Source organism: Pezoporus flaviventris, unplaced genomic scaffold (assembly GCF_033815535.1).
Source record: "Pezoporus flaviventris isolate CSIRO_AGI_PZ_B2104156 unplaced genomic scaffold, CSIRO_AGI_Pfla_v1 ptg000063l, whole genome shotgun sequence".
Taxonomy (NCBI): domain Eukaryota; kingdom Metazoa; phylum Chordata; class Aves; order Psittaciformes; family Psittacidae; genus Pezoporus; species Pezoporus flaviventris.
Window position 1 is genome coordinate 2,866,421 of NW_026892611.1, and position 24,862 is coordinate 2,891,282.

General features: G+C 53.3%; 2 protein-coding genes across 4 annotated transcripts in view; one reads left to right on the forward strand and one right to left on the reverse strand.

The window, feature by feature from the left end:
* Positions 1-731: 731 nt before the first annotated feature.
* Positions 732-7,219, forward strand: TRAF4 (TNF receptor associated factor 4). The gene is made up of 7 exons (XM_061470142.1): positions 732-959; positions 3,417-3,468; positions 3,793-3,897; positions 3,990-4,151; positions 5,208-5,369; positions 5,442-5,597; positions 6,237-7,219. Exons 1-7 carry the CDS (start codon positions 817-819, stop codon positions 6,867-6,869), a joined length of 1,413 nt encoding a protein of 470 aa, XP_061326126.1. The 5' UTR covers positions 732-816; the 3' UTR covers positions 6,870-7,219.
* A 5,890-nt stretch (positions 7,220-13,109) lies between these two features.
* FAM222B (family with sequence similarity 222 member B) overlaps positions 13,110-24,862 on the reverse strand; it is a 35,857-nt gene continuing 24,104 nt past the window's right edge. For 2 of the 3 annotated variants that reach the window (XM_061470131.1, XM_061470130.1), the window contains exon 2: positions 13,110-16,229. In XM_061470131.1, the coding sequence (XP_061326115.1) occupies positions 14,644-16,212 (1,569 nt within the window). In that variant the 5' untranslated portion in view covers positions 16,213-16,229 and the 3' untranslated portion in view covers positions 13,110-14,643. Of the gene's footprint in view, positions 16,230-22,452; positions 22,581-24,862 lie in introns of all 3 variants that reach the window. The other variant, XM_061470129.1, reaches the window with a different exon arrangement.

A 24,862-nucleotide genomic window follows, 5' to 3' on the forward strand; every position in this document is an offset into this window, starting at 1 on the left:
CCATCTCTAGGGAAAGGGGCAAATACTCCCATATGCTGCTCCGGTTTCTGCAAGAGCAAAGTGGGGGCTGGAGCCAGACAGATTTGCTTTTATTCTCCCTTCTCCGAGCTCTTGTGAGGTTAGGAACCGCAGGCTGGAGGGATGCTGTTGGATCCTACTTATCTGTGTAAGATGAGGCCACGGGAGCGTGGCATGTGTCCCCATCGTGCCTGTGGCACATGGGGGGAATCAGGGCAGCCCCTCTGTGTCCTGTTGCTGCCAAGCAGGAGCGTGGTACCCCCAAGGAGGGGACACTGGGGCAGTGAGGACAGCGCATTGTGTGCCCCTAGCCCGCAGCCAGAGCCCAGCCTGGGCCAGGGGAGGCTACAGCCGGGGAAGGGGGGTCTGCACGTTGGTCTGGCACTGTATGATGTGATATGATACGATATGACATGACATGACGTGATGCTCCCCAGACTCCTGGGGTGGCTGCACCCAATGCAGGGGGTCCCAAATCCCTTCCGGAGGGTCTGTGCCCAGTGCAGGGAGTTCCACCCCCCCCAGGAGGGGCTGTATCCTATGTGATGCTCCCCATGGTGTCTGTACCCAACGCGGTGCCCCCCAAACACCCCCCCCCCCCCCATGTGATGCTCCCCGGGGTGCCGGGTTGGGGGGGGAAGGTGCGGGGAGGCGGAGCCCGTGCGGGAGGCGGCGAAGCCCGGCCCCGGGCTCGGGGCGGTGTCGGTCCGGTTCCACCGCCCCGTCCAGCCCCCGGGCGGAGCCGGGCACTGAGCGCGGAGCGGAGCGGGGCGCGGAGGAGCGGAGCGGGGCGGCGGGATGCCGGGCTACGACTACAAGCTGCTGGAGCGGCCGCGGCGGCGGGTGCTGTGCCCGCTCTGCGGGAAGCCCATGCGGGAGCCCGTCCGCGTCTCTACCTGCGGACACCGCTTCTGCGATACCTGCCTGCAGGAGTTCCTCAGGTGAGCCCCGCCGTGGCCGCACCACGAGCACCCTTTCCCCTATGGGGTGCCCCGGTCACACCCCGGTCCGGGGTGCTGCAACACGGGGGACACTGGATGCTTCTCCCCCCCCCCCCCCCGCACATCACTACCGGGTGCGGGGCCCCGGGGAGGGGTGCGAGGAGCCGCGGGGTGCTCAGGACGGGGAGGTCGGGGCGGCCCTGGGGATGTCCCAGGGTGGGTAAGGGGTTACCCCGTGTTGTTGGGTGCTGCGGGTTATGGGGTGCTCCGGGTTGAGGTGAAGGGGTGCGGGGCTCGCCCAGCCCGTGACAGCCACCCCACGGGGTGCAGCGGCCCGTGGCCCCTCTCGGTGAGGAGGAGGAGGAGGAGGAAGAGGCCGGGGGAAGCCCGCAGCGGCGAGTTTCGAGCGCTCGCAGAGATTTGTGTTTAACCCCTTCCCTCCACGGCTCCACTGGAGGAAGCGATCGTACATGCGGGGGGGGGGGTTCGGCTGCCCCGGTACGGCCGTGCCCACCGTGACCGAGACCCGGTCCGTGCGCACTCATAGCGACCAAGGGGACAGGGCCCCTTCCCAAGGGCTTGCTGTTTACCAACCCCAGCCCCGGTACCGGCCCCGGCGCTGCCGGCTGCTGCCCGCGGGGCTCCGTGCGGTGCCGGGGTCGCACCGTGCCCGGTGCCGGTGTCCCCCGGGCCGGGCTTGCGGCGGTGCCGAGCGTGCCCTCGGGGCCCTGTTTCCGCCGCCGCCCCCGCCTGCACCTCGCCCCAACGAAGCGACCTTTGCCCGGTGCGGGGGCCCCGCGGGCACCGTCACCGGTATCGGTGAAACCGGGCGTTCCCCGCGCCTGTGCCACGCAGCCCCGCTCCCTCCCGCACCGTCCCGCGGCTCCTCGGCGCTATCAGCGAGGTCAGACACGGGGGTCCCGCGCTGACACCCCCCCCGTGGGCTGAGCCATCCAGCCCCAGCGCGGTGCTCGGGGGGGTGTTTGGGGGTGCTGGGGCTCCCCCACCCCATCACCTCGCTGCTCCCCGGCACGCTGCGAAGGTCAGAGGCAAGGACGGTCCCCCCAGGCGCTGCCTCAGCACATTCCCTGCCTGGCCAAGCGTGAGGAAAGGGGAGGCTTTGTTGGGGATTAGACGCTGGCTTTGGGTCGCCGTCCCTCTTTCCCTGCCAGCCTCAGCACCCTGACACCATCCATGGGGCGCAGGCAGGGCTGGATGCCCCCGGGGAAGCCATTGCCAGCCATGGGGCGATGCCATGGGCTCCCCGGAAGGGGCTGGGAGCAGCTCATCTGCCCGGGTGCCTGGTGACCCCCAGGGGAACACCTGCAGCCAGCGGAGCGGGCACACGGATGTGGTTGTGCCCCACGGGGTCCCACTGGCAGCACTGGGCTGGATTCACTGGGGGGGGGGGGGATGTCACTTTGGGGGGCACAGGGGTGGTGATGGAGGGGGTGTCACTGCGCTGTGCCCGGGCATCCCAAGCCAGCACGTGCCAGGCGGCACTGCTGGATCCATTGCTCCGAGTCACATCCGCTTGGCAGCTCCGGTTGAGGCCACGCTGGCGCCTGCCAACGGTGCGCGGTGATCAGACGTGGAGGGGTTGGGTGTGCGCAGGACAACCTTGTGGCCTCATCCGGACACCCAGGGTCCTTGCGCTGTGTCCCAGTGTCCGTTGGGAATGGCGCACGGGTGCCAACCTCATCGGTTCCCAGGCAATGTCATGGGGGCCAGGAGTGATGGTGGTTCCTGGCCAACAGTGTCACCGTCCCTGCTGCCTGTTTGGCTCCATCCCTGGCTTTCCATCCCGTAGAGGCCAGGCTGAGCAGAGCCATTCCCTCTTCAGGGATGGCTCTCAGGATGAGCACCCCATCCTGGGCCCCAGCAGGATGGGGACCCCTCCAGGACAGCTGCGTGTCCCCATATCCTGCCTCACCTCAGTGGCTGGTGGGGCCGTTTCCTGTGGAGCAGGAGCCCCGGGGCCATGCATCCGGGCTGCACATCTGGCATCCAGCTGTGGCCTCCCACTGCTCCCCTGGGCCCCGGCATCTCAGGCTGTGGGTGCCCATGGTCCCCACCACGGTGCTGGCCGCCGCCAGCGGCACCCTGCTGTAATCCCAGGGGAATTGGGGTGGGCAAAGGGGGGGGGGATCGGGGTCCAGATGGTGCCACGCTCACAGCGGCTGGTCCAGGTCTCTGGGGACCGGGGCAGCCGTGCCGGGCCCGGGGGGCGGGGGGGGTGTGTGTGTGTCTGGTGGGGGCATTTCCCAGCTCAGACAGATGGAGCGGGATTAGAGCTGCGGCTCCCCATGGGCTGGATTTGGCGCGGGGCGAGCGCTCGGCGATGGAGGGTCAGCACCAGCTCCATGGGGTGGGATGGTGGGGACCCTGTGGGGCATGGTGGCTGTGTCACCGGTGCAGTTCCCAGCCCTCAATGACCCGGACCCTTCTGTCTTGTAGTGAAGGCGTCTTCAAGTGCCCCGAGGACCAGCTGCCCCTGGAGTACGCCAAGGTGAGCCCGGCACACGGATGGGATGCGGGACATCGCCATCCCTGTATCCCCCACTGAGCGGCCACCCCCTGCCCCACGCTCCCGCCTGGCACAGCCGCACCAGCCTGGCACAGGCACCCGTGCGGAAGCAAGAGCCCTTTGTGCCGTGGAGCCGGGAGCGGAAACCCCATTCCCCACAAAGGGAGCTTGTTCGTGTGCCGGCGGGGGGGATCCGGCCCTGGGCAGCGTGCCCACAGCTCCCAGCCAGGCCAGGATAGGGGTCCCTGTGCCCCCCGCCACCCCAGCCTGCTTTGGGATGCTGATGCCATGGTGCTGCTATCCCAGATCTACCCCGACCCGGAGCTGGAGGCGCAAGTGCTGAGCCTGGCCATCCGCTGCATCCACAGCGAGGAGGGCTGCCGCTGGAGCGGGCTCATCAAGCACCTCCAGGTAGGGGCCAGCGGGATGCGTGTGGGGGGTCCATGCACCCCATATGCACCCCATAGACCCCCCTTCACCATCCCATTGCCCCCCTGCCCAAGGCCCATCTCGGTACCTGCGGCTTCAACGTGATCCCGTGCCCCAACCGGTGCAGCGCGAAGCTGAGCCGCCGCGACCTGCCCGAGCACGTCCAGCACGGCTGCCCCAAGCGCCGCGTCAAGTGCGAGTTCTGTGCCAGCGACTTCACCGGGGAGGCCTTCGAGGTGGGCAGTGCTGGGGGGCAGTGTTGGGGGGCAGTGTTGGGGGGCAGTGTTGGGGGGCAGTGTTGGGGGGCAGTGTTGGGGGGGCAGTGTTGGGGGGCAGTGTTGGGGGGCAGTGTTGGGGGGGCAGTGTTGGGGGGCAGTGTTGGGGGGGCAGTGGTGGGGGGGGCAGTGTTGGGGGGCAATGCTGGGGGGCAGTGGTGGGGGGTAGTGTTGGGAGGCAATGCTGGGGGGCAGTGGTGGGGGGGCAGTGCTGGGGGGCAGTGTTGGGGGGCAGTACTGGGGGCAGTGGTGGGGGGGGCAGTGGTGGGGGGGCAGTGTTGGGGGGCAGTGTTGGGGGGCAGTACTGGGGGCAGTGTTGGGGGGGCAGTGTTGGGGGGCAGTGGTGGGGGGCAATGCTGGGGGGCAGTGGTGGGGGGCAGTGTTGGGGGGCAATGCTGGGGGGCAGTGTTGGGGGGCAGTGGTGGGGGGCAGTACTGGGGGCAGTGGTGGGGGGGCAGTGGTGGGGGGCAATGCTGGGGGGCAGTGTTGGGGGGCAGTGTTGGGGGGCAGTGCTGGGGGCAGTGTTGGGGGGCAGTGTTGGGGGGCAGTGTTGGGGGGCAATGCTGGGGGGCAGTGTTGGGGGGCAGTGGTGGGGGGCAGTGTTGGGGGGGCAGTGTTGGGGGGCAGTGCTGGAACACAGTGGCCATGGAGAGGATACAGATGGACAGGGGTGTTACAAGGGGCATGGCCTTGATGTGGGTATCATGGGGGTGTAGCCTGGTCGGGAGGAGCAATGTGGGGACTTAGATGGGCTGCAGGGCACCATGGGGCCACCATAAGGAATACAGCCTGGCAATAGGGACACAGCCCAGGTGTGGGACCCCAGTTTGGCCATGGGGCACCGTGGGGGCCACAGCCTGGCCATGGGGACACAGCCTGGGTGGAGGACACCATAGAGGACACATCCTGGGTAGGGAACACCCTGTGGGACACAGCTTGGCTATGGGGGGCACGGCACGGCCGCGTCCCTGGCCCACGCGGGCAGCCGGAGGGTGACGATGCTGTCTTGGTGCCCAGGGCCACCAGGGCACGTGTCCCCAGGAGAGCGTGTACTGCGAGAACAAGTGCGGGGCCCGCATGATGCGGCGCCTGCTGTCCCAGCACGCCCTGACCGAGTGCCCCAAGCGCACCCAGCCCTGCACCTACTGCGCCAAGGAGTTCGTCTTCGACACCATCCAGGTGAGACGGGGCCCACGGGGACCCCCTCGTCCCAGCTCCTGCCCCTGGCTGACGGCCGCTCTCCATCCCCAGAACCACCAGTACCAGTGTCCCCGGTACCCCGTGCCCTGCCCCAACCAGTGCGGGACGCCCAGCATCGCCCGCGAGGACGTGCCCACGCACCTCAAGGAGAGCTGCAGCACTGCCATGCTGCTGTGCCCCTTCAAGGAGGCTGGCTGCAAGCACCGGGTGAGTGAATCCCTGTGAGCATCCTTGTGCTGCCCCCGTGTGCCCCGTGGCATCCCCGTACCTTCCTGCTGCCCTGTCCCCTCTGGTGTCCGTATTCTGCTCTGTCCCATCCATGCCATAGAATCATAGAATAGTGAGGGTTGGAAAGGACCTTAAGATCATCCAGTTCCAACCCCCTGCCATGGGCAGGGACACCTCACACTAAACCATCTCACCCAAGGCTCTGTCCAACCTGGCCTTGAACACTGCCAGGGATGGAGCATTCACAGCCTCCCTGGGCAACCCATTCCAGTGCCTCACCACCCTCACAGGAAAGAATTTCCTCCTTAGATCCAATCTGAACTTCCCCTGTTTAAGTTTTAACCCGTTACCCCTTGTCCTGTCACTGCAGTCCCTAATGAAGAGTCCCTCCCCAGCGTCCCTATCCTTGTCCTGCCTCATCGCTATTCCCCTTTGCCACCCGAGTGTCCCCACGACATCCCAACCAGGTGTCCCTGTGCCACCTCTACGTCCCCACAGCATCCCCGTGCCATCCTGCTGCAGTACCACCACGCTCCAAAGCCATCTCCATGACAACCTCACAGCATCCTCCTCCCATCCTGCCCCATGCCCCTGCTGACGTTCCCGTTGTCCCCGCAGTGCCCCAAGCTGGCCATGGGCCGTCACCTGGAGGAGAGCACCAAGGTCCATCTGGGCATGGTGTGCGCGCTGGTGAGCCGGCAGCGTCAGGAGATCCTGGAGCTGCGCCGGGACGTGGAGGAGCTGTCGGTGAGCAGCGACGGGACCCTCATCTGGAAGATCTCCGACTACACCCGCAAGCTGCAGGAAGCCAAAGCCCGCAGCAACTACGAGTTCTTCAGCCCCCCTTTCTACACCCACAAGTACGGCTACAAGCTCCAGGTCTCGGCTTTCCTTAACGGCAACGGGAGCGGGGAGAGCAGCCACCTCTCCGTGTACATCCGCGTGCTGCCGGGCGAGTACGACAACCTGCTGGAGTGGCCCTTCTCCTACCGCGTCACCTTCTCCCTGCTGGACCAGAGCGACCCTTCGCTCTCCAAGCCGCAGCACATCACCGAGACCTTCCACCCCGATCCCAACTGGAAGAACTTCCAGAAGCCGGGAGCGTCGCGCAGCTCCCTGGACGAGAGCACCCTGGGCTTCGGCTACCCCAAGTTCATCTCCCACGAGGACATCAAGAAGCGGAACTACGTGCGGGATAACGCCATCTTCATCAAAGCCTCGGTGGAGATACCCCAGAAGATCCTGGCCTGAGCCCTTGGTGCTCCCCGGGGGGACAGGACACGAGTTGGGCACCCGCCATGGGGTGCCCCATTTGGTGCTGAGCCCCTGCCTGCCGCTCGGGTGGGCAGGGATAGGGCTGCTTCCCCATGTCCATCCCAGGGCTGGGACCCTGCTGCAGCCCCTTTTCAGGTGCTTGGGGGGGTGCTGGGGGGCTGGGACCCCCAAGCCCCTCATGGGGTGCCCGGTCTCCATGGGGACCCCCTGCCCAGAGCCATATTTTGTAAGCTGGTGCCCCCCGGGAGCACGGTTGTTATTTATTACCCCGGGCCCCCCCTCCCCACCTCTTGGTTTTGGTCAATAAACGTCTCTTGTATTTATTATGGCCGATTGAAAGCTCCTTCCTCTGCCTGGGCAAGGACGGGGGGGACCCCTGTGTGCTGCCCCCCCTCCCAGCAATGGGGTGCTCATGGTGCAGCCATTGGGCTGGGGGGCTCGGAGGGTGGTAATCCCTGACCCACATCCCGGCAGCAGCAGACGGGTCAGATGGAGATGGGTAACTCAGTAATCACCAGCAATGGGATGTGCTGGGGGTGCCACCAGACCTGGGGTGTCCTTCAGCCCCCCCCCCCTCCAGGCAAGCCAATTACACCTTGGGGGGAGCAGGGACTCAGTACAAGGGGGTGGGTAATGGTGGAGGGCACTGAGGGTGTTTTAGGGGTATCTCAGGGATGTGGTGTCCCGTTCCCCCCTCCAATCACCCCAGCGGCAATGAGGGTGTCGCATCCCTGCAGCCTAATCCCACAATTGCATTAGTGCTGCTCCGACTTAATGTAATTAGCGCCTAATTAGCTGCACCCGCGGCTGGGCTGGGCTGGGCTGGAGGGTGGAGAGGGGTAGAGCTGCTGCAGTGTGCTCATACCTCGTGTTGTCCCACCCCATCATCAGCCAGTCCTGTAGCCCATTCTGATGCCAAGAATTAGCCCGTTCTGGTGCCCAGCATTAGTTCATTCTGGTGCCCTGAACCAGCCCGTTCTGGTGTCCAGCATCCGTTTATCCTGGTGCCTAGAATCAGATCATTCTGATGCTCAGAATCAGCCCGTTCTGGTGTCCAGCATCCGTTTATTCTGGTGCCCAGAATCAGACCATTCTGATGCTCAGAATCAGCCCGTTCTGGTGTCCAGCATCCGTTTATTCTGGTGCCCAGAATCAGCCCGTTCTGATGCTCAGAACCAGCCCGTTCTGGTGTCCAGCATCGGTTTATTCTGGTGCCCAGAATCAGATCATTCTGATGCTCAGAATCAGCCCGTTCTGGTGTCCAGCATCGGTTTATTCTGGTGCCCAGAATCAGATCATTCTGATGCTCAGAATCAGCCCGTACTGGTGTCCAGCATCGGTTTATTCTGGTGCCCAGAATCAGCCCGTTCTGATGCTCAGAACCAGCCCGTTCTGGTGTCCAGCACCACCCCATTTCGGTGCCCAGCTCCAGCCCATTTCAGTGCCCATCATCAGCCCATTCCGCTGCCCAGCACCAGCCCGCACCGCGCTCCCCCTCCTCATTCCCCGGCTTCCCCCCCGTGCTCGACTCGGTGGCGCCGCCTCGCGGTGTGTTGTGGTTTCACCCCAGCCGCCGCTCTCGGGCCCGTTCCCACTCGGTTTTGCCTCCTGCAGACCCTTGTGCTCCCCTTTGACCGCTGTGTGAGGGGCATCCCCCGAGCACATCCTCCATCCCTCTCTGCACATATCTTACCTTTAGATATATATGTATATCTATAGGTTGTATTTGATGTTTTACGTAGTATATAATTTATATCTCTACACATATAGACATACATATATATATTTACATATATATGCACACACACTGTATAGGAGCTGTCCCATTCGTACACCACAGCAGGGTGTTGGCAGCCCCTTGTGCCCCCCAATTATTATTATTATTACTATTATTATTACAATATAGTATAATATTATTATTACAATATAGTATTACAATTATATAATAATTATTATATGTAATATATGTATGATGTATAATAATTATATTATTATATATTACAAATAATAATAATAATGAAGAACCCCCCCCATATAGTTATTTGTGACCTAAAGGCTTTATGACCTAAAGCTACTGCGGGCAGTGCCGCTGGCTGAAGCCTGTGCAGCACCTCCTGACTGTGCTCATTCAAAGCCCACCCAAGGGGAAAACCAACCCCAGGGAGCCGAGAGCTCCTCAAAGCCCAGGATCCATCCCTCTGCTTCCCCTGCTTGGGGCTTATTCCCTTTTCTTTGCCCTCTCCAGTCACTGAAGTGCTGTTTGCCATCAGGTGCGGCTCTCCAGTAGCTCTGATGAGCCCCACCGCACAGCTCCCTTTATCCCGGCACGTCGCAGCCGGAGCCACGTCTCCGTGCGGTGCCTGGCTGGAAATGTCAACCGGATCTTGAAGCACCTCTTAACCTTCACGGGGTTGGAGCAATTCCCCTGCAAGCCCCTGTCTGCAGAGCAGGAGGAGGAGATGCTCTTAACATTCATGGGGGAGCGGGAGCGATAAAATGGATTTGGTCCTAAATTTAGCCTCAAATTTCGAGTTTAAAAATAAACTTCCTGGGAAGTTGTTGGCTTGAAGGTTTATTCTAAAGGCCCAGCAGCTTGCAGCATGGCCCCTGCTCCACTGGGCCAACACGGTGAGTATCACACAACATGCTCAAGCCAGTGAGGAAAGTGTTACTAAATACCCTGGAAATCGAAGGGCCAGAGCTTAGTTTAAGACCCCAACCGCACCGAGATGCTCCTATTTAACTAAACACCAAATCCTTTTCACACCTTACAGAACCTCTGGTATAGAGATAGGGAGAATTTCTGGTGAAACCCACTGCATCTGCTGCTCTTCTGGATGCAAATGCAGAGCCCTGATGTGTGCCAATTATTGCCACTCTTCGCCAAGATGCAAACCCAGCCATTAATATCAGGAGAAAAACACAAGAGCAATTTGCTTTCACATCCTTTATTAAACACCCGGCCGCGGTCGCCCCCTCCCCAGGACCAAGGGGTTTAGAGGGTGGTGAAGGAGAAGGGGTTTATCCAGGTTAAATCCTGGTGTGATTTCACCGCTGAGGCCATCTGAGTTAATGCTGTGCGCCCGATTGCCTGGAAATGAACTGAAGTGGATTAAATACTCCAGTCATTTTACTGCAATTTGGCCTTGTTGAACATTGGAAGAGCATCCGAAGGTGGCTGATGTCCAACACAAGCTTCCCCAGCCAAGCCCTGAGGAGCTGATTTCAGCGTGCCCCTCTCCTCATTGACCAGGAGTTCTCTTCAGCCCCTCTCCATCACAAGGCAATGTGCTGCTGGGTTTTGGCACAGAACATCTCGGGGTGACGCTGACCCCTCAGTGTCTGCACCCTTTTAACCCCTACCGTGGTACAGGGAGCTCAGTGTAGGGGGAAAACCAAACACAGCCATTAAATCTACAAAGAAAACCCTGTTTGGCCCTAAGGGAGAAGCTTTAAAAGGATGGATCTTACTCTGTTGTATGCCAGAGGCCTTAAGCTTAGTTATGGCTGCAGGGACCTCTGCTGACACAGAAGTCCCCACTGGCTCATTATTGCTCCAGTAAACAGGTCTAACTACCTGCAAAGACAGAGTGAAGAGTCCTGCAGAAGGGATTCCTCCTGCTGGGGGGACAGATGAAGATGCTGCCAAGATGCTACCAGAGATGCTCCGGTGATTGCAGGATGGAGGATTCCGAGGCTCTGTCTCTGCATGGTGGGCAGATGGATGGGCGGTCTGGTTTACCCCAAACTTCTGGAGGAGCACGTGGAATACAAATACATTTCCTAGTATCTGGGAAAAGTGAGAACAGCGTGCAAGGTGTTAGCTTGGTGTCTGAAAGGTTTTGACACTCCAGCACATAGAGATGGGATTTGAGCTGCTGTGTCATTCTGGGATGAAAGCATAGATTGAATTCGATGTGCAATCACTACAGAGGGGAGAAAACCTCCCACAGCTGCACAGGGGTCTCTTCAGAACGGGTCTACAAATGTAATGAAGCCCCTTTATAATTTGGAATGATGTCAGTGAGCAGAACTGAGCTCATTACACGCACTGGTAGGTCAGCACTTGGAAGGGCACTCACTTCTCAGTCCGACCTTAGCAGCCCTAGGGGCAGAGGGACCAAGTCTCTCTGTTTTCCCTGCAGACAAGGAGGAATTGTGGCTGGACCCATAGCACACAAGCAGCAGTGTTTACAATCAGCCTGTGGTTTAATCAAACCCAGCAACAATTCCCAGTTCTCTCCTGCAAACATTCCTGCTTGGTTCCTACGGGAGCGGCTGACTCCCATGGACTGGAGTTTTCACATTGTAAAGCTTAAGGAAAATGCACAAGTGTCTATAAAATGTTAACTTTGGGCTGTAACAAAGCAGGTTTGGGATTGAACAGCTTCAGAGCTTCTGCTGGAAGCATCAGAAGGGGAAGCTTCCTCATGGAAGGGTTTACCCTGCTTTCATGTTTATCCCTCTCAGGATCTACGCAATGTCCACTTCCAGCTGGAGGAACCACCAGAATGATGATGTTCTGCTGTATCAGTGTGGTGCTGTAAAAGGGAAAGATCTCAGTGGTGATGAGGCAATGGAAACAGCTGAGGAAAACAAGTGGCAACACCTTCCTCTTTCCCCAAGGAGCAGAACTCTTATCTCCAAGGACCCATAAGGGGAACAGAAGCCTGGTGCTGGAGGTCAGGAAGTCAGCAGCCTACAAAGAGACAAGCTGAGCACTGCATGGAGCCCAAAGGCTTGTGCCAATCTGCACCAGGGAGAACGCAGGGTGAAGATGTGGCCCTGGCCCTTCTCGTTACTTCTATACCAGGCAGTGTGAAATAAACCCGTGTGCACAAGGGATTCCAGCAGAGCACAACTCCTGCCATGCGCTGGACCATCAGCCTCGGGCTTATGCCTCCCGTGCTCTTCCCTTTGGGAGTGACAGCAGCAGGGCTGGATCCCAAAAGCGGCAGCTGGGAATGAGGCAGGTCATGGTTTGTGTTCCTCTTTACAGAAGATGTGGTGGGGAAGGGAAAGGAAGGAGGAGCCCGGCAGCACCAGGCTGCTGCTGAAGGGAAAAGGTCGGTTTAAAAGAAAAATCTCACTCCTAGAACAAAAGGCAATATTTCAGTATATTTTAATAGTAAAATGATTCCCATTTTTCAAGCAATGTCCCACCTGGATGAATCTCAGAAGTGTTTTTGCTTCCCGGTCCTGCTGCCCCGGGGCAAAGTCTCAGAGGTCACAGCTCTCCCTGCGGAACGATCCCAGAACAGAACGATCCCAAACACCTCCCAGGCCTCAAAACCACTTCCACTAAGAGCACGACACGGGACTCCACTCGGTCTCTCTCTCGCAGGAGAAGAGCAGGAGGCAGAAAAATCAGCTTTTAATAACAGTCTGGGTTGAGATTTGCAGCAGGCTACTGAACAGAGGAGATGCCAGTAGTTTATTGAGTAAAAAGGAAAAGGATTCAGGTAGCAGAACTAACTCAGCAGGTTAAAGTCATCGCACAGCCCTAGATCGGTTCAGGAGGGGTAGGATGGGGGGAGACCGTAAGGGGAGCAGCTTCAGACTCAAACCTCGGCTTCCACTATCATGTACTGAGAAAAATATTGCATGAAAAGCCTCAGGGTTTTAGTTCTTCCATAGATGTATATTTACCAGTTTTCACACAGACTGCAGGAATACGATTATAAACAATAAATTAGGACTTCATGTTGCTATCATTTGGCATAACACAATCAGGCGAGTCTTCCTTTTCTGTTTTTAAATATAAGGCAACACAAGCCAACACATAATTTAATCCGTCTTTAGTCAAACTGCTTCGCTTTGCTAGAAGAGTTCCCACTAAAGAACGGCTCCGAGTACACTTGAAGGGATTTCAATAACGCCATAAGTGTACTAACTTACGCAAGGAGTCAGGAAACGTACTCTGCTAAGCTCTGAAACCTAAGGAGTTGTTACAGCCCAGGACTACACGTCTAACTTAAAAAAATACAAAGAAATGTCTCCTAATTTCTCCATTTACCCAAAAACTCGGAAAGGATTTCTAGCCAACTAGGACACCACTTCAAAACTGGTTACTTCTCTTTTTTTTTTTGTTCTTTTTTTCTGTGTTTTTAACTTTTGTATGATGTCTTTTAAAGATTGGGGTTTGTTTTGTGGTTTTTTTTTTCTCTTTGAAACCATGCTCGTGGAGGAAAAGTTCAAGGAGCAAATACTTAAGGCTTTGTTTGTTTCCAAGGGCTGTGAGGGAGGCCAGTGGATGGCTGAGGCCAAGTGGGTTCACCCATACACAATGCTACTCAAACCCACACTACCAGGCGACATTCATACAGAAATATTACACTTAAAAGTTACAGTGTAGAGCAATAGTTTTTAGCCAGTGTACATATAAAGAATCAATGCATTTAGGTTTTTTTTTTATTGATTTTTTCTCTTTTTTTCTCTTTTTTTTTTTTAATTTCCAAACTTGATTGTGATCATTATGTTCAAGTATTAGTCTCATTAACGGAGATGAGGAATTTTCTACTTACAAGAAATCCAGCTGTTAGGAAGGAAAAGGTGTGCTGTGGTAACGCTGAGGGGAACAAGATGCTGAGGTTACTCAGTAGTGTCCTACGGTCACCGACTCGACTAGCTGCTGGAAGTGATGTGGGAAAGGAACAAGAGGAGTTAGGCACCGAGACCCTGGGATAAAGGGATGTTAGAAAGAGCTTTGCTAATCCCCAGGGAGTGGAATTGTTCTGTTAAACCTGCTGTGGTGTTCCGAAGGAGAGGAATATGGGACCATTGGTCCCACGGCGGCTCACGAGCAGAGCTTCACAGCAGTGGGACCGTGCCACACTGCCCTGAGCACTGATTACATCTCCTCACCCTGAAATTCATTTTAGCTACCAAAAAGCTGAACCCTTTTTGGAGTTGTCAGTGGGTCTGGATGCCTTCACATGAGGACAGCCAGACTCCTAGCAGCGAGGGGTTCAGACAAAGCTAGCTCTTAGGCAAAAAAGGGAGTGGGGAAGGGAAATACAATGCAGAGAAAAGGCAGCGACCTATGGCAGCTATGCTGCCTCCTAAACCCACCATTCCCCCCCTTCTCCATACCCTGTCTGCAAAAGAAAGAAGTGTCAGAAATACCTGCCGGAGACTTTTGACTTTGGACAAAGTCTAAAATGACAAAGGTGGTCAAGGAAGAGCTGAAGAGCTTCGTCCTGTATTCATGCCCAAGTACATCCCCGTAGCTAGCTCGTTTCAAACATAGGCTTCTTTTTCAATTAAACAGGCCTTTAGACAGTGCAAATGGTCAATGTTTAATGCATTAATGAAATGGGCTTTCGGCTGAAAATAAGCCCTGCTTCCTGACAAATCCTCTTGCTCTTAATCTTCAGAGGAAACGGAGATGGAAATTTAAGCAGCTACGCTACCTTGCTCTTGATGGAGCTGGCGAAACCCTGCAGCAACTCAACATCAGTCCAGCAAGGAGCTGCTAAGCAGAAGCTGCACAGAAGGGGGTTCTATGGTGAGGAAAGGGCTGTGGTGTGAAGTAGTGTAATGAAATCCTCTGACACAAAAGGCATGTTAAGTATCTGATACAGAAAGGAGATAGGTAACACGTAAGCAAAGCTTTTAAATATACAGTATGTCTTCTTCTGATGGTTACTATAATGATCACACAAGTTTGCAAGTTAAAAATGCCTTGCTTATTAATTAAAATTAAGACTAAACCTCTATGTTTTTTTTTGTCTGTGAAAGTGACTGCAGCCTATCTATACCCTGGGTGTTGAATATGAAGATTTCGACTATCGGTTGGTTCAGGTGCTCGGTTCATGGGAGGCCGATGGACTTTTCCCAGCACGGCCATGCTCTGATCTCTGAAGCAGGACTGCTGGAAGTCCCCACTTAGGTAATCCATGGTCTGCATCACGTTATTCTGGCTGGATGGGCCAGCTCCAGCTCTGTAATGAGTTCCTCCTGCACAATCTAGCGGTGCTCCTGCCGGCTGTCCCCCGTGGAAAGGCATGGCGAGGTCCTGGGACCCAGAGCTGTCACTGTTGGGTGTGGGCAGAATGTTATTCCAGATGGGCTGGAAATAGTGCCCATTGGTATATGGCAAGGGTCCCTGCAACCCGTTCACAGGTGGAGAAGGTGTAGGCTTCTCGATGGGGGGCTTCAAGCTGAAGGACTGGCCCATGCACAGTTCTTGAGGGTAGTTTGAAGTTTTGACAGGGAAGCTCTGCCCGGTGATCTCTCTCTGGGGGTGCTTCCCTGCGAGTCCAGCAGGCCCAGCAGCATCCCCACACATTTGCTGCAGATGTGCAAGCTGGTGCTGGTTCCACGCAACCGATTTGATTTCGTTCTGGTACGCGGGCGGCACCCTGTTAATATTCACCATGGGCACATTAACAGAGGCAGGAGGAATAGCAGCAGCAGCATGATCTACAGGGTTAACTACACAGGAAGGCATGGGTGTAGGGACATTGTGAGTAGATACCCTGGTACTTGCATTGATAAGCAGGTTGCGACTTATAGGGCTGGGGTTTGCAATCTGTCCCTCACACACTGAGGTAGTGCTAATGCCAGCTCTGGCCTGGCAGAACTGGTTAATCTGGTGCACAATGCTGCTCAGGTCCGGTGGCTGGTTCTGCTGCAGGGTGGCAGCCATAGAGAGGGGAATGGTTGAGGTAGACACGGTCACATTCGGCGGCGCGTCTGCATCCGGCATCTTTCTGCTTCCATGTAAACCCGGCTGCAGCAAAGGATTTGGGGGGTGCTGCAGAGTCTGGTGTGCCATGGTCTGAGGATGCTGCAAGCCCTGAGGCTGCTGCATGTTCTGAGGGTGCGGCAGCGCCTGCGGCTGCGGGATCCCCTGAGGGTGCGGTAAGCTTTGTGGCTGGGGTATACCCTGAGGGTGCTGCAAAGTCTGTGGCTGCGGGATACTCTGGGGGTGCTGCAAAGTCTGTGCATGCTGGAGAGCCTGCTGGCGAGCAAGCGCCTGGGGGTGGGTTAAAGTGCTAGGTGCAACGTAAGGGGTGGAAGGGGGATTCATCATCGCTTCCGGCAGCAGACGCGTGCGTGTCCCGTCAAAGTCTTTGATAATTCCTTTTGCTGGAGATTTGACTATCGCCAGGAGGCCCGTTTTGGTGGTGGCCTGAGATGGGTAAGGACTGTACCTCTGGCCCGAAGTATCAAGTCCGTTCACAGTACGGCGTATGTGTTTCCTCTGGGGAACCTTGACACTGTTTGGGAAGATTTTTATAGTCAGTGGGTTGTTGGCGACCTTCTTAGCATAAGCATCCAATTCTGCTGGGGTAGGATACTGTGCAGATCTCATTTTCTGTGTAGTGTCCCCTGTGGAGAAAAGGAAAACCATCAATACCGATCCTGGCAATCGGAGGATCAAGCCCAGGGCAAGACAGTTGCACAACAAGAGTAGAAAGTCTCCAAGGAATCAAGAGGCAAGAACCTCATCTTCCCAGACCAGCGGGTCACGTACCAGATGCCGCATTCCCTTTATTACCTGGTGACCAACACAAGCCCCAGTTCAGCTTAAGGCAAGACCTGCCTATGGGAGCAAAACAAAAACTGTTTTCATCAGAGTGTGTTTATAGTTGGACAAAAAGAGGTAACGTGCTATGAACACTGGGCTGTCTCCAGACTGAAGTACTTCTTACAGCTTGTGGTAGTGGCCTACTTTCTAGCTTCTTAATTTAAGGCTGCCTCCCCCATGGCTCTTCAAGCCATGCTCACTATCTTTACCATGTAATTGAAAATCAGAAAGTTATGAATTAAACATTACACCCATATAATGCTGAGGTGGGAACCATACTGTGGTGGGCTGGCCCTGGCTGGACTCCAGGTGCCTGCCAAAGCTGCTCCATTATTCCCCTCCTCAGATGGACAGGGGAGAGAAAACAGGATGAAAGGCTCCTGGGTTGAGGTAAGGACAGGGAGGGATCGCTCAGCAGTTACCATCCCAGGCAAACCAGACTCGACTTGAGGAAATTAGTTTATTACCAATCGAATCAGAGTAGGAAAATGAGAAATAGAAACTAAATCTTCACCCCCCCCCAGCCCTCCCTTGCTGCAGGCTCAACTTCACTCCTGATTTTCTCTACCTCCTCGCACCCAGTGGTGCAGGGGAACTGGGGTTGTGGTCAGCTCATTGCACATTGTCTTGCTGCTCCTTCCTCTTCAGGGAAGGACTCCTCACACTCCTCCACTGCTCCAGTGTTGGGGTCCCTTCCCATGGGACACGGTCCTCCATGAACTTCTCCAACACGAGTCAGTCTTACATGCTGCAGCTCTGCATGAACTGCTCCAGCGTGGGTCCCTTCCATGGGGTGCAGTCCCTCCATAACACACTGTTCCAGCCTTGTGTCCCCCACGAGGACACAAGTCCTGCAGCAAACCTGCTCCAGCGTGGGCTTCCCACAGGGTCACAGACTCCTTTGGACATCCCCCTGCCTGGTGTTGAGTCCTCTATGGGCTGCAGGTGGATCTCTGCTCCACCATGGACCTCCATGGGCTGCAGGGCACAGCCTGTCTCACCATGGGCTGTAGGGGAACCTCTGCTCTGGTGCCTGGAGCATCTTCTCCCTCCTTCTGCACTGACCTCAGTGTCTGCAGAGCTGTTAAACTCACATATTCTCACTCCTCTCTGGCTGCAGTTCCGCAGTTTTCCTCCCCTCTTCTGCTGCCACCACCACTGGTGGGCTTGGCCTTGCCCAGCAGTGGGTTCCTCTTGTTTCCATCGGGCATAGAGGAAGCTTCTCACAGAAGCTATCCCTGCAGCACCCCCACCCGCTACCAAAACCTTGTGATGGAAGCCCAGCACACATCTGAAGCCTTCAGCTCAAGCCTCCATTTACATCTGAGTTCTTTTCTAGATGCTGACATCTGAAAGCACTTTGAGTGTCTTTTTGTCCATTAGGAAGCCCTTGTCAGTCCAAGTTCAGCAAATGGAAGGAGGCTCCACATGCATTATTTTATGGCTTGCAATTATTTCTTCAGCATGGCACCCTGCTAAGGACAGCATCCTCATATCACACAGCAATCTGACGTGATACCCTCACAAGATTAAAGATATGCTACTGCCCAGACACAGACAAAAGACTTGTGGAGACAGGGGTGTGGGGTTACTCTGGTTTAGCAGATACCTACCTTACCCACAAGCTCCAACTGCTTCTGGAAAGAACTTTAGACATGTAGGGAAATGCTTGTGCCTCTCCTGCTATAATCATATTCCAGGCAGAGCTGGGCCATTCCACCTCTGCTTCTCTTAAATGACTGCCTCCAAAAGACTCGTGAATACATGAGCACCAGGCATTTCTCTCTGCATCCAGCAGCTTCCAGTCATCACAGGTGAGGGAGAGCAGCACTGGTCTAAGAGCACTCACTTTCAGAAAGTTAAAGGTCAGAAAATGGATACCCAAAGAAAGGATAATTATAGAAATGTTAGAAGTGTCTTTAGTGACATAAGCGGCTTTGCAAGCAGGTTGTCCTGCAGCTCTAGCACAGCACGTACCACAGCACCAGTTGTATGTACTCCTACTCCCTGTGCTGTCCAAACACCAGCATCCACCACCCTTTCTCTTCATCAAAGGAAATGCTCGTTTGATATCAACCTGAAGGTCCCCTCTGTTCATATCCCTGTACCTGTCGCTGCAGGCAGGTGGTTTATATCTATCCTTTTGAGTGAGCTCCCAGTGGAGAGAAGAGCTTCGGAATGGCATTTACCTTCCCTCAAAGGCAAAGCCTTCATGAACTCCCAACCTTTCATTCTTAGCACTGTCCATGCTCATAAAGTTCTGTTTCTTCCCCAAGAGATGACCCTTGCAACTCACCATCAGAGGAGAACCACTGACAACAGACAAAGGAGCCCACATTTGTCTGTGTAATGGTTCACGTTATGCTCGCAGCACTGTCACACAAAGCTTTTCTTTTCAGATGAAAAATTATGCAGCCACTTTAGGACACCTTCACCACCAAAATTTCTCAGCCTGGTTTACATTTCTATAGGCATATTATCAAATGAGGTGGGAAACAATAAACAGATACACTAAATATCCCTTTACTCAAGGACCTATTCTGTTATACAAACTACGACGGAAGCTTTTAGAAAGCAGCTGAAACGTCAATGTTTGAACAGGCGGCAGCTATCAGTTGCAACACATCTGTAATCCCAAATCTGGAAGTGCTCCCTTCCTCTGATGAGAGAAAATAACCCCTCAGTTAAACTTAAATGACGCACTAACATCAAGTTTGGCATCCTACCACATGGCAAACCAGCTTTTAAATCCCATTCATCACTTCTAACAGCACCCGTTTTGCTTACAGCTGAGATTATGCTCCTTTTACTATCAAGTAACTCAGCCATTCTACTCAGGCCTGAAGGTGATGCATTTCTGAGTGCCCCAAAGTGCTGCTTAAAATGTGCTTTGCTAGTAGTTCCACAGGCAAGAGTCAATGACTGTAATAATTAAGACAGCAAAAAAATAGGAGAAAGGCATTATGGGGTGAGCAAGAGTCTGAGTTTCCCTACAAATACCCTACAAACCAGTAAAAATGAAGTAGGTCTGGTAACTAAGTCAACGGAAAACCAGCTAGAACAGACCAAACCAAATGGTGGTATTAGAATATGCTCATCATTCGTGTGCAAGAATTCAGGCCATAAAATGATGAGGTGGATGGCAGAGAAGGAACTACATTACAAAAACAAAGGGATGAGCTCCACAAAGCTACCTAATGGTAAATGCCGGGCAGAATACTTTCGTTGGAAAGTAATTATTTCACGTGTATTGTAAGGGAAAGCTGTGTATGTGAGCAATTACCCCAGTAAATTGGTGAGCTGCAGGTTCACACTCCTGCTAATCCCGTGGCAACCAACTCATCTGGTCACGGCCCTGCGCGCCTCTCACCGCTGGAGCTATTTTTATCATGAAATGAGATTTCTCTGCCTCACCTCAGCACCAATGTAACGTCTTTTAAGTGCATTTCACAAGAAGGCTTTAAACCCCACTGCTTTTAAAAGTGCCCGCGGTTAAATCTTCATTACCATTAAACAACATACAAACAGGCTTTCAGGATCCCTGCCCTAACGAGAGCATCCGCGCTTGGATGAGCCAAAACCCGCTGTGCCCATCTTCTGCATGAAAATCTCAGCTGCTAGAGGGTTTACAGAAACAGACCTCACCCCTAGAAAGGGCTCGTTTTGGTGATGACCCCAGATTCAGTGCCAACCTGCTCTTTCCTCTCCTGTCCATCGATCCATCCATCTATCTCATCCCCGTCAACAAGAGCTCTCCGAGAAGCACCTTTCACCTTGACTTTACAGCACTGTTGTAAAAACCACCCTTTCTTACTCAGACCTTGCATCACTGCTTCTATATCCCACAGCAACTCCAGAAACTGCCCAAACAGTCTTGAGTATCCTGACTGACTGGTCAGGTTTCTCCTGGCCTGGAGTCCCTGAGAAACCGCCTGGGTGGATAAGGATGAATTTCAGGGGGAGCCCTTCCTGTGATGCAGGCTGGAATTCAAAGCAAAACACTGGAACTGGAAGTGCTGTAGTGATCAGTTTGAAAGGAAAAAATATGTGCATATTAAACCTCTAAACTCCCACTGCACAGACCAGCTTTAAGAAGAAAGCCTCTTATTTGAAAGTGAGGAGAGAAAAAAAAAAGCTAACTGAGCTAATGTGGATTTTGAAGCATTAATAAAAAGTCTAATCTGGAAAACTACACTTAAAAATTACAAATACAAACACTGTAAATCTGAATAAAGGTTATCATGCGGAGTTCTGTGCCTTTCATAAAGGCAATAGCATTATTATTAAAGCCCACTTCCACCCCCCCAAAGTCACAAGTCACTGTTCATTAAAAAATGCTCATTAAGTCAGCTCTGCTTTGGCCAGGGGCTAGGCTGCTTGTGCATATACAGTGTGGAGAGAAATGCACCAATTAATCTTACACACATCTGCAGCAGGGGTGAGCGAGGTCTGTAAAAGCAGTTTCATTTTCCATATAAATCAGAACAAACTGGAACAGCTGAGCATTCCCCCACTGCCTGCCAGCTACTTTATGTCCTCAATTCTTTCAAATGCAGTACCCGGAGCTCTTCCCAAAGCAGGATACAGAGATGCTTTCAGCACAGGGATAAGCAGTTCTCAGTAACAGCATCAGGTACCAGCAGGTTAAGAAACTGCCCACGTATCGGCATGTTGCCTTGTAAAGGTGTAATTAGCAAATACCTGATTTATGCACAGCTACCCTCACATGAACCTCAACAATTTGCTTTCAGAACTAAGCTTTCTGATCCATCAAAAGAAACTTCATGTGATGCAAGGACCTCGGCACGTTTCCACCACAACAGCCTACCTTTTGAATAAGCATCGGTCAGCAAAGCTTGAACTGGAAATGGGAAAGAGAAAGGAGAGGTGCCCAGTTTCATGCCACCTAAGGAAGTCCTTCTGTGAGTAAAGATTTTTACTTATTGCTGGAAGTGTCATTACAATTACCAAGCCTGTGGAGTTGGCATAAATGCTATGCAAGTGCTGAGGGGGAGCACACGTGGACATGAACAGTGTCATTCACTTCTGGCAGGATCAGGACTTTGAGCATGTCACCTTCATTGCAAAATTATCTTACCTATTTTCATCACAAGTCTTTAAATACTAATAATTTAGTTACAACTGGACTGTAAACTGCTTGGGTTTTAAGGAGCAATGAGTCCATCAGCAAACTGAGGGTACAGAGATCTCCCAGTGTACATACCAAACAGGACAGGCAGGTCACAGCCCTAAGAGCCAAGTGTACAGATCTTATGTAGAAACCCTGGTATTTCTGCAATTTCAGCTGAACAATCAATGTGCAAAACAGGAGAGACAGAGTAAGATTTAACACAAATCTCTAGCCAGTGACCTTACATTCCCAAGCATAAGTTGCTCTAAAAACCACCACTATACCCATCAAAAAAATGACTGGAGGTATCAAAAAAGGATTCTCAGAGAACTCTGCAGACATCTTTTCAGAGGCACCAAAGAGACATCAGAAAGAAGACGGAAACTTTGAACTTTAGTAATTTGGGCTAGATCACTAATATTTGCAGTATATGCCCCAGGTGTGTAGAACAACAGAGCTGCTGACCTCAAAAGGTTTGCATTAGCCTGATCCAACTTTTATTGGTTTCTAGGAGCAATTAAATGACTGGAAGTGAAAAAGAGTCAGGAAGAAGTTGTGTGAAGGAGCAAGTCAGCTGGCACACTTTTAGCACAAAATGTTTTCAGCAAAGAGGCACGAATCTCACAGAAACCTCACTTGCATTTCATCTTGCTGTGGTTAAAATTAACCTTTATAAAGCCAGGAAAGGGGGTTGGGGGGGAGAGCTTGCTGCACACACGTGAACCTCCACAGCCATTTCTCAGAGCCATTATTGATGGATGCCTTGAAGGCATAACAAAAGAAAGACTCTAACATTAAACAGTTTTTCCACTGTATCCTAAATGTTTATGTCAGAGCTGTACCAGAGCCAGATTTAACAGTTAACCACATCCTGCAGACAAAACGTCACTCACATTTCTGAAGTCCAGTGTTCATCTGCGTGTAAGAAAGAAGCTGAAAGGAGAGGTCACCTGGTCCTGGCAGACAGGCCAGCATGGCAGACAGGCACTAACACAACATGGGGCATTCACTCCTCTGCACACTGCAACAACAGAGAGACAATTCAAAGTTATAATACAAGGAGGAACAGAGAAAAGAAAGCGGCAAAGAGCCATCCCTGGGTGAAGGCCTGACCAAGCACAGATGCGCAACCGCTGCTCCAGTCCTTCCTGCATCTCGTAACGGCAATGGCCATGCTTCAAGAAGTGGGTCACCTGCAGGGTTATAACTAAAATAGCTGTCTCACTCTCCTCTGCTGCTTGACACACAGAGGATAACCCATAACTCCACCCTCACATTTCAAAGGTGGTTGTTACGAACGGTACAGAAACCACCATCACTCATTTGCACTGTATTGAAATGTGCTGGCTACCCACCAAGCGTAGCCAAAGCAAGTCCTCTGGAGAAATCCTGTCAACTGCTCTTTTACATTTAATAAAAAGGCACGGCATGCATAAATTGAAGGCAAAGTATGCAGCACTCTGCCTCGTGGCAAGATTAAGCTGCATGCTACAGCTTGTAATTTCTGTGGTCCATTAGGCTGGAAGATGAATGGCTACAACTTCCTTCATTTCATAGGAGACTCACTAACCTGGGTTAGACAAACAGCCAGACGTGCCTCCTGCACAAAGCAGATGCAGAGGTGCCACCAGCCTCTGCTGCAGAGGGTCAGCATTTAGGAAATCAAACCTCAAAACAAATGCACAGAGCACTAAAGCTCTTCTATATATAAACACTGCACGGCTGCCCTATATCCCATCATCGGTGTACAAAGGGGGGGGGGGGGGTTGTCTCTCAACAAACCTCACGCAGGCTCAAAGACTCCCAGCTAGAATTATGGAGAGGTATTTAAGGTGGAACAAGGTCTCAAGAGGCCTCCTGGTCCAGAACCCTCTGCCACAGCCACAGGGACAAACCACAGCCGGCCACAAGCACTTTAGAAAGCTCTGGGGAACAGGGTGGCTGAGCCAAACTGGAGAAATCAATTGACTTCTCTTCTGTGCCTCAGCATTGGTGCTGCTCTAAAGGGAGTACTTTTGCCAAAACACCTGAGGAACAGCTAGAAAGGCCTTGGGGTTTGTTCTATGACCCCCAAGACACAGCAGGAGTTGAAAGCTTCAAAAGTCATAGGCTGATTTAATTCCAGTCAGTTTCACAGACCCCAATTCAAGCAACTGGGGAGGCATTCAAAGACCAGAAGATGAGAAACAGAAAGCTCCCGACTGGTGTGAGAAGCCACAGAGGCCACTTCTGAGTCACACTGCTGAGGACTGCACAAAGAACATAAACCCTTCAGATGACACCTGGTGAGGCAAAGTCCATGCTGTGTCCTGGACAGCCCCACCACCTCCATGCTCCAGAAAGCTCCAGAATCAGACTTCTCTACTGGGATGTTTTAATGACTTTCATTTGAAACTCAACCTCAGACCACCCAAGGACCACTTGCACCAGTGCAGCAAACAGCACGGACTTAAAGCTTTCCTGTAGCACAGCAATTACTCGCTGTGTAGAATTCATTAGCTCCATGTTTATATCCTTGGTTCAACATGCAAAGGTTGATTAAACCAACGGCCAACAAAACCTCACACAAACATTAATTTATGAGGACTTCTGCATCTTCCCTGTGTGAGAGCTCTCAGAAGCTGAGTGTTGCTAAGTGAGCCCGCTGGGTGCCACTGAGACTAACAATTAAAAATAGGTTTGGGCACTGAATGTCAGCTTGACAACTCCAAGCTATTGCCCATTCACCCTTCCCACTCAGAGTAACAGTGACTCAGGGCTGTGAGAAACAAACACACAACCTCAGCAAGCTGCAGGGTCGACAGCTCAACCACCAACATGTTTACATCATTCTCCATTTCATTCCTAGGAGATAGCAACGATCTCCACTACCACAAGTTGAAGATATGTAGCTGTAAAACCTTGTAAGGTAGATCTAAACCCAGGTTTTCTTTTCATCCTCTGTAGGAGGTGGAGTTGTTGGAGTCTTTCAGAAGGTGCTCAGAAACGATGACTGAAGACCTGTCACATCCACAACTTGAAGGAATCACTTTAGGAATTGAAAAGTTGGTCAGCCTTTACACATGAGATTTACCACTCTGAGTATGTAGGGTTCAGTGAAACTCTGCAAACAGCCAGTGGGCAGCAGTTTCTTGTCCCAGATCATGCCCAGCATGACCAAAAAGACAAAATGAGAAGCCAGCTCCTTTTTAATCAGAAGACAAAAGCACTGCATGTTGCCAGAGCTTTACCTGAGGAGGCAACAGAAACGCTTGCAGTCAGCAAGAAAAAAGAGTCACTGTGTTTTCCTTTTTGCTTCATTTC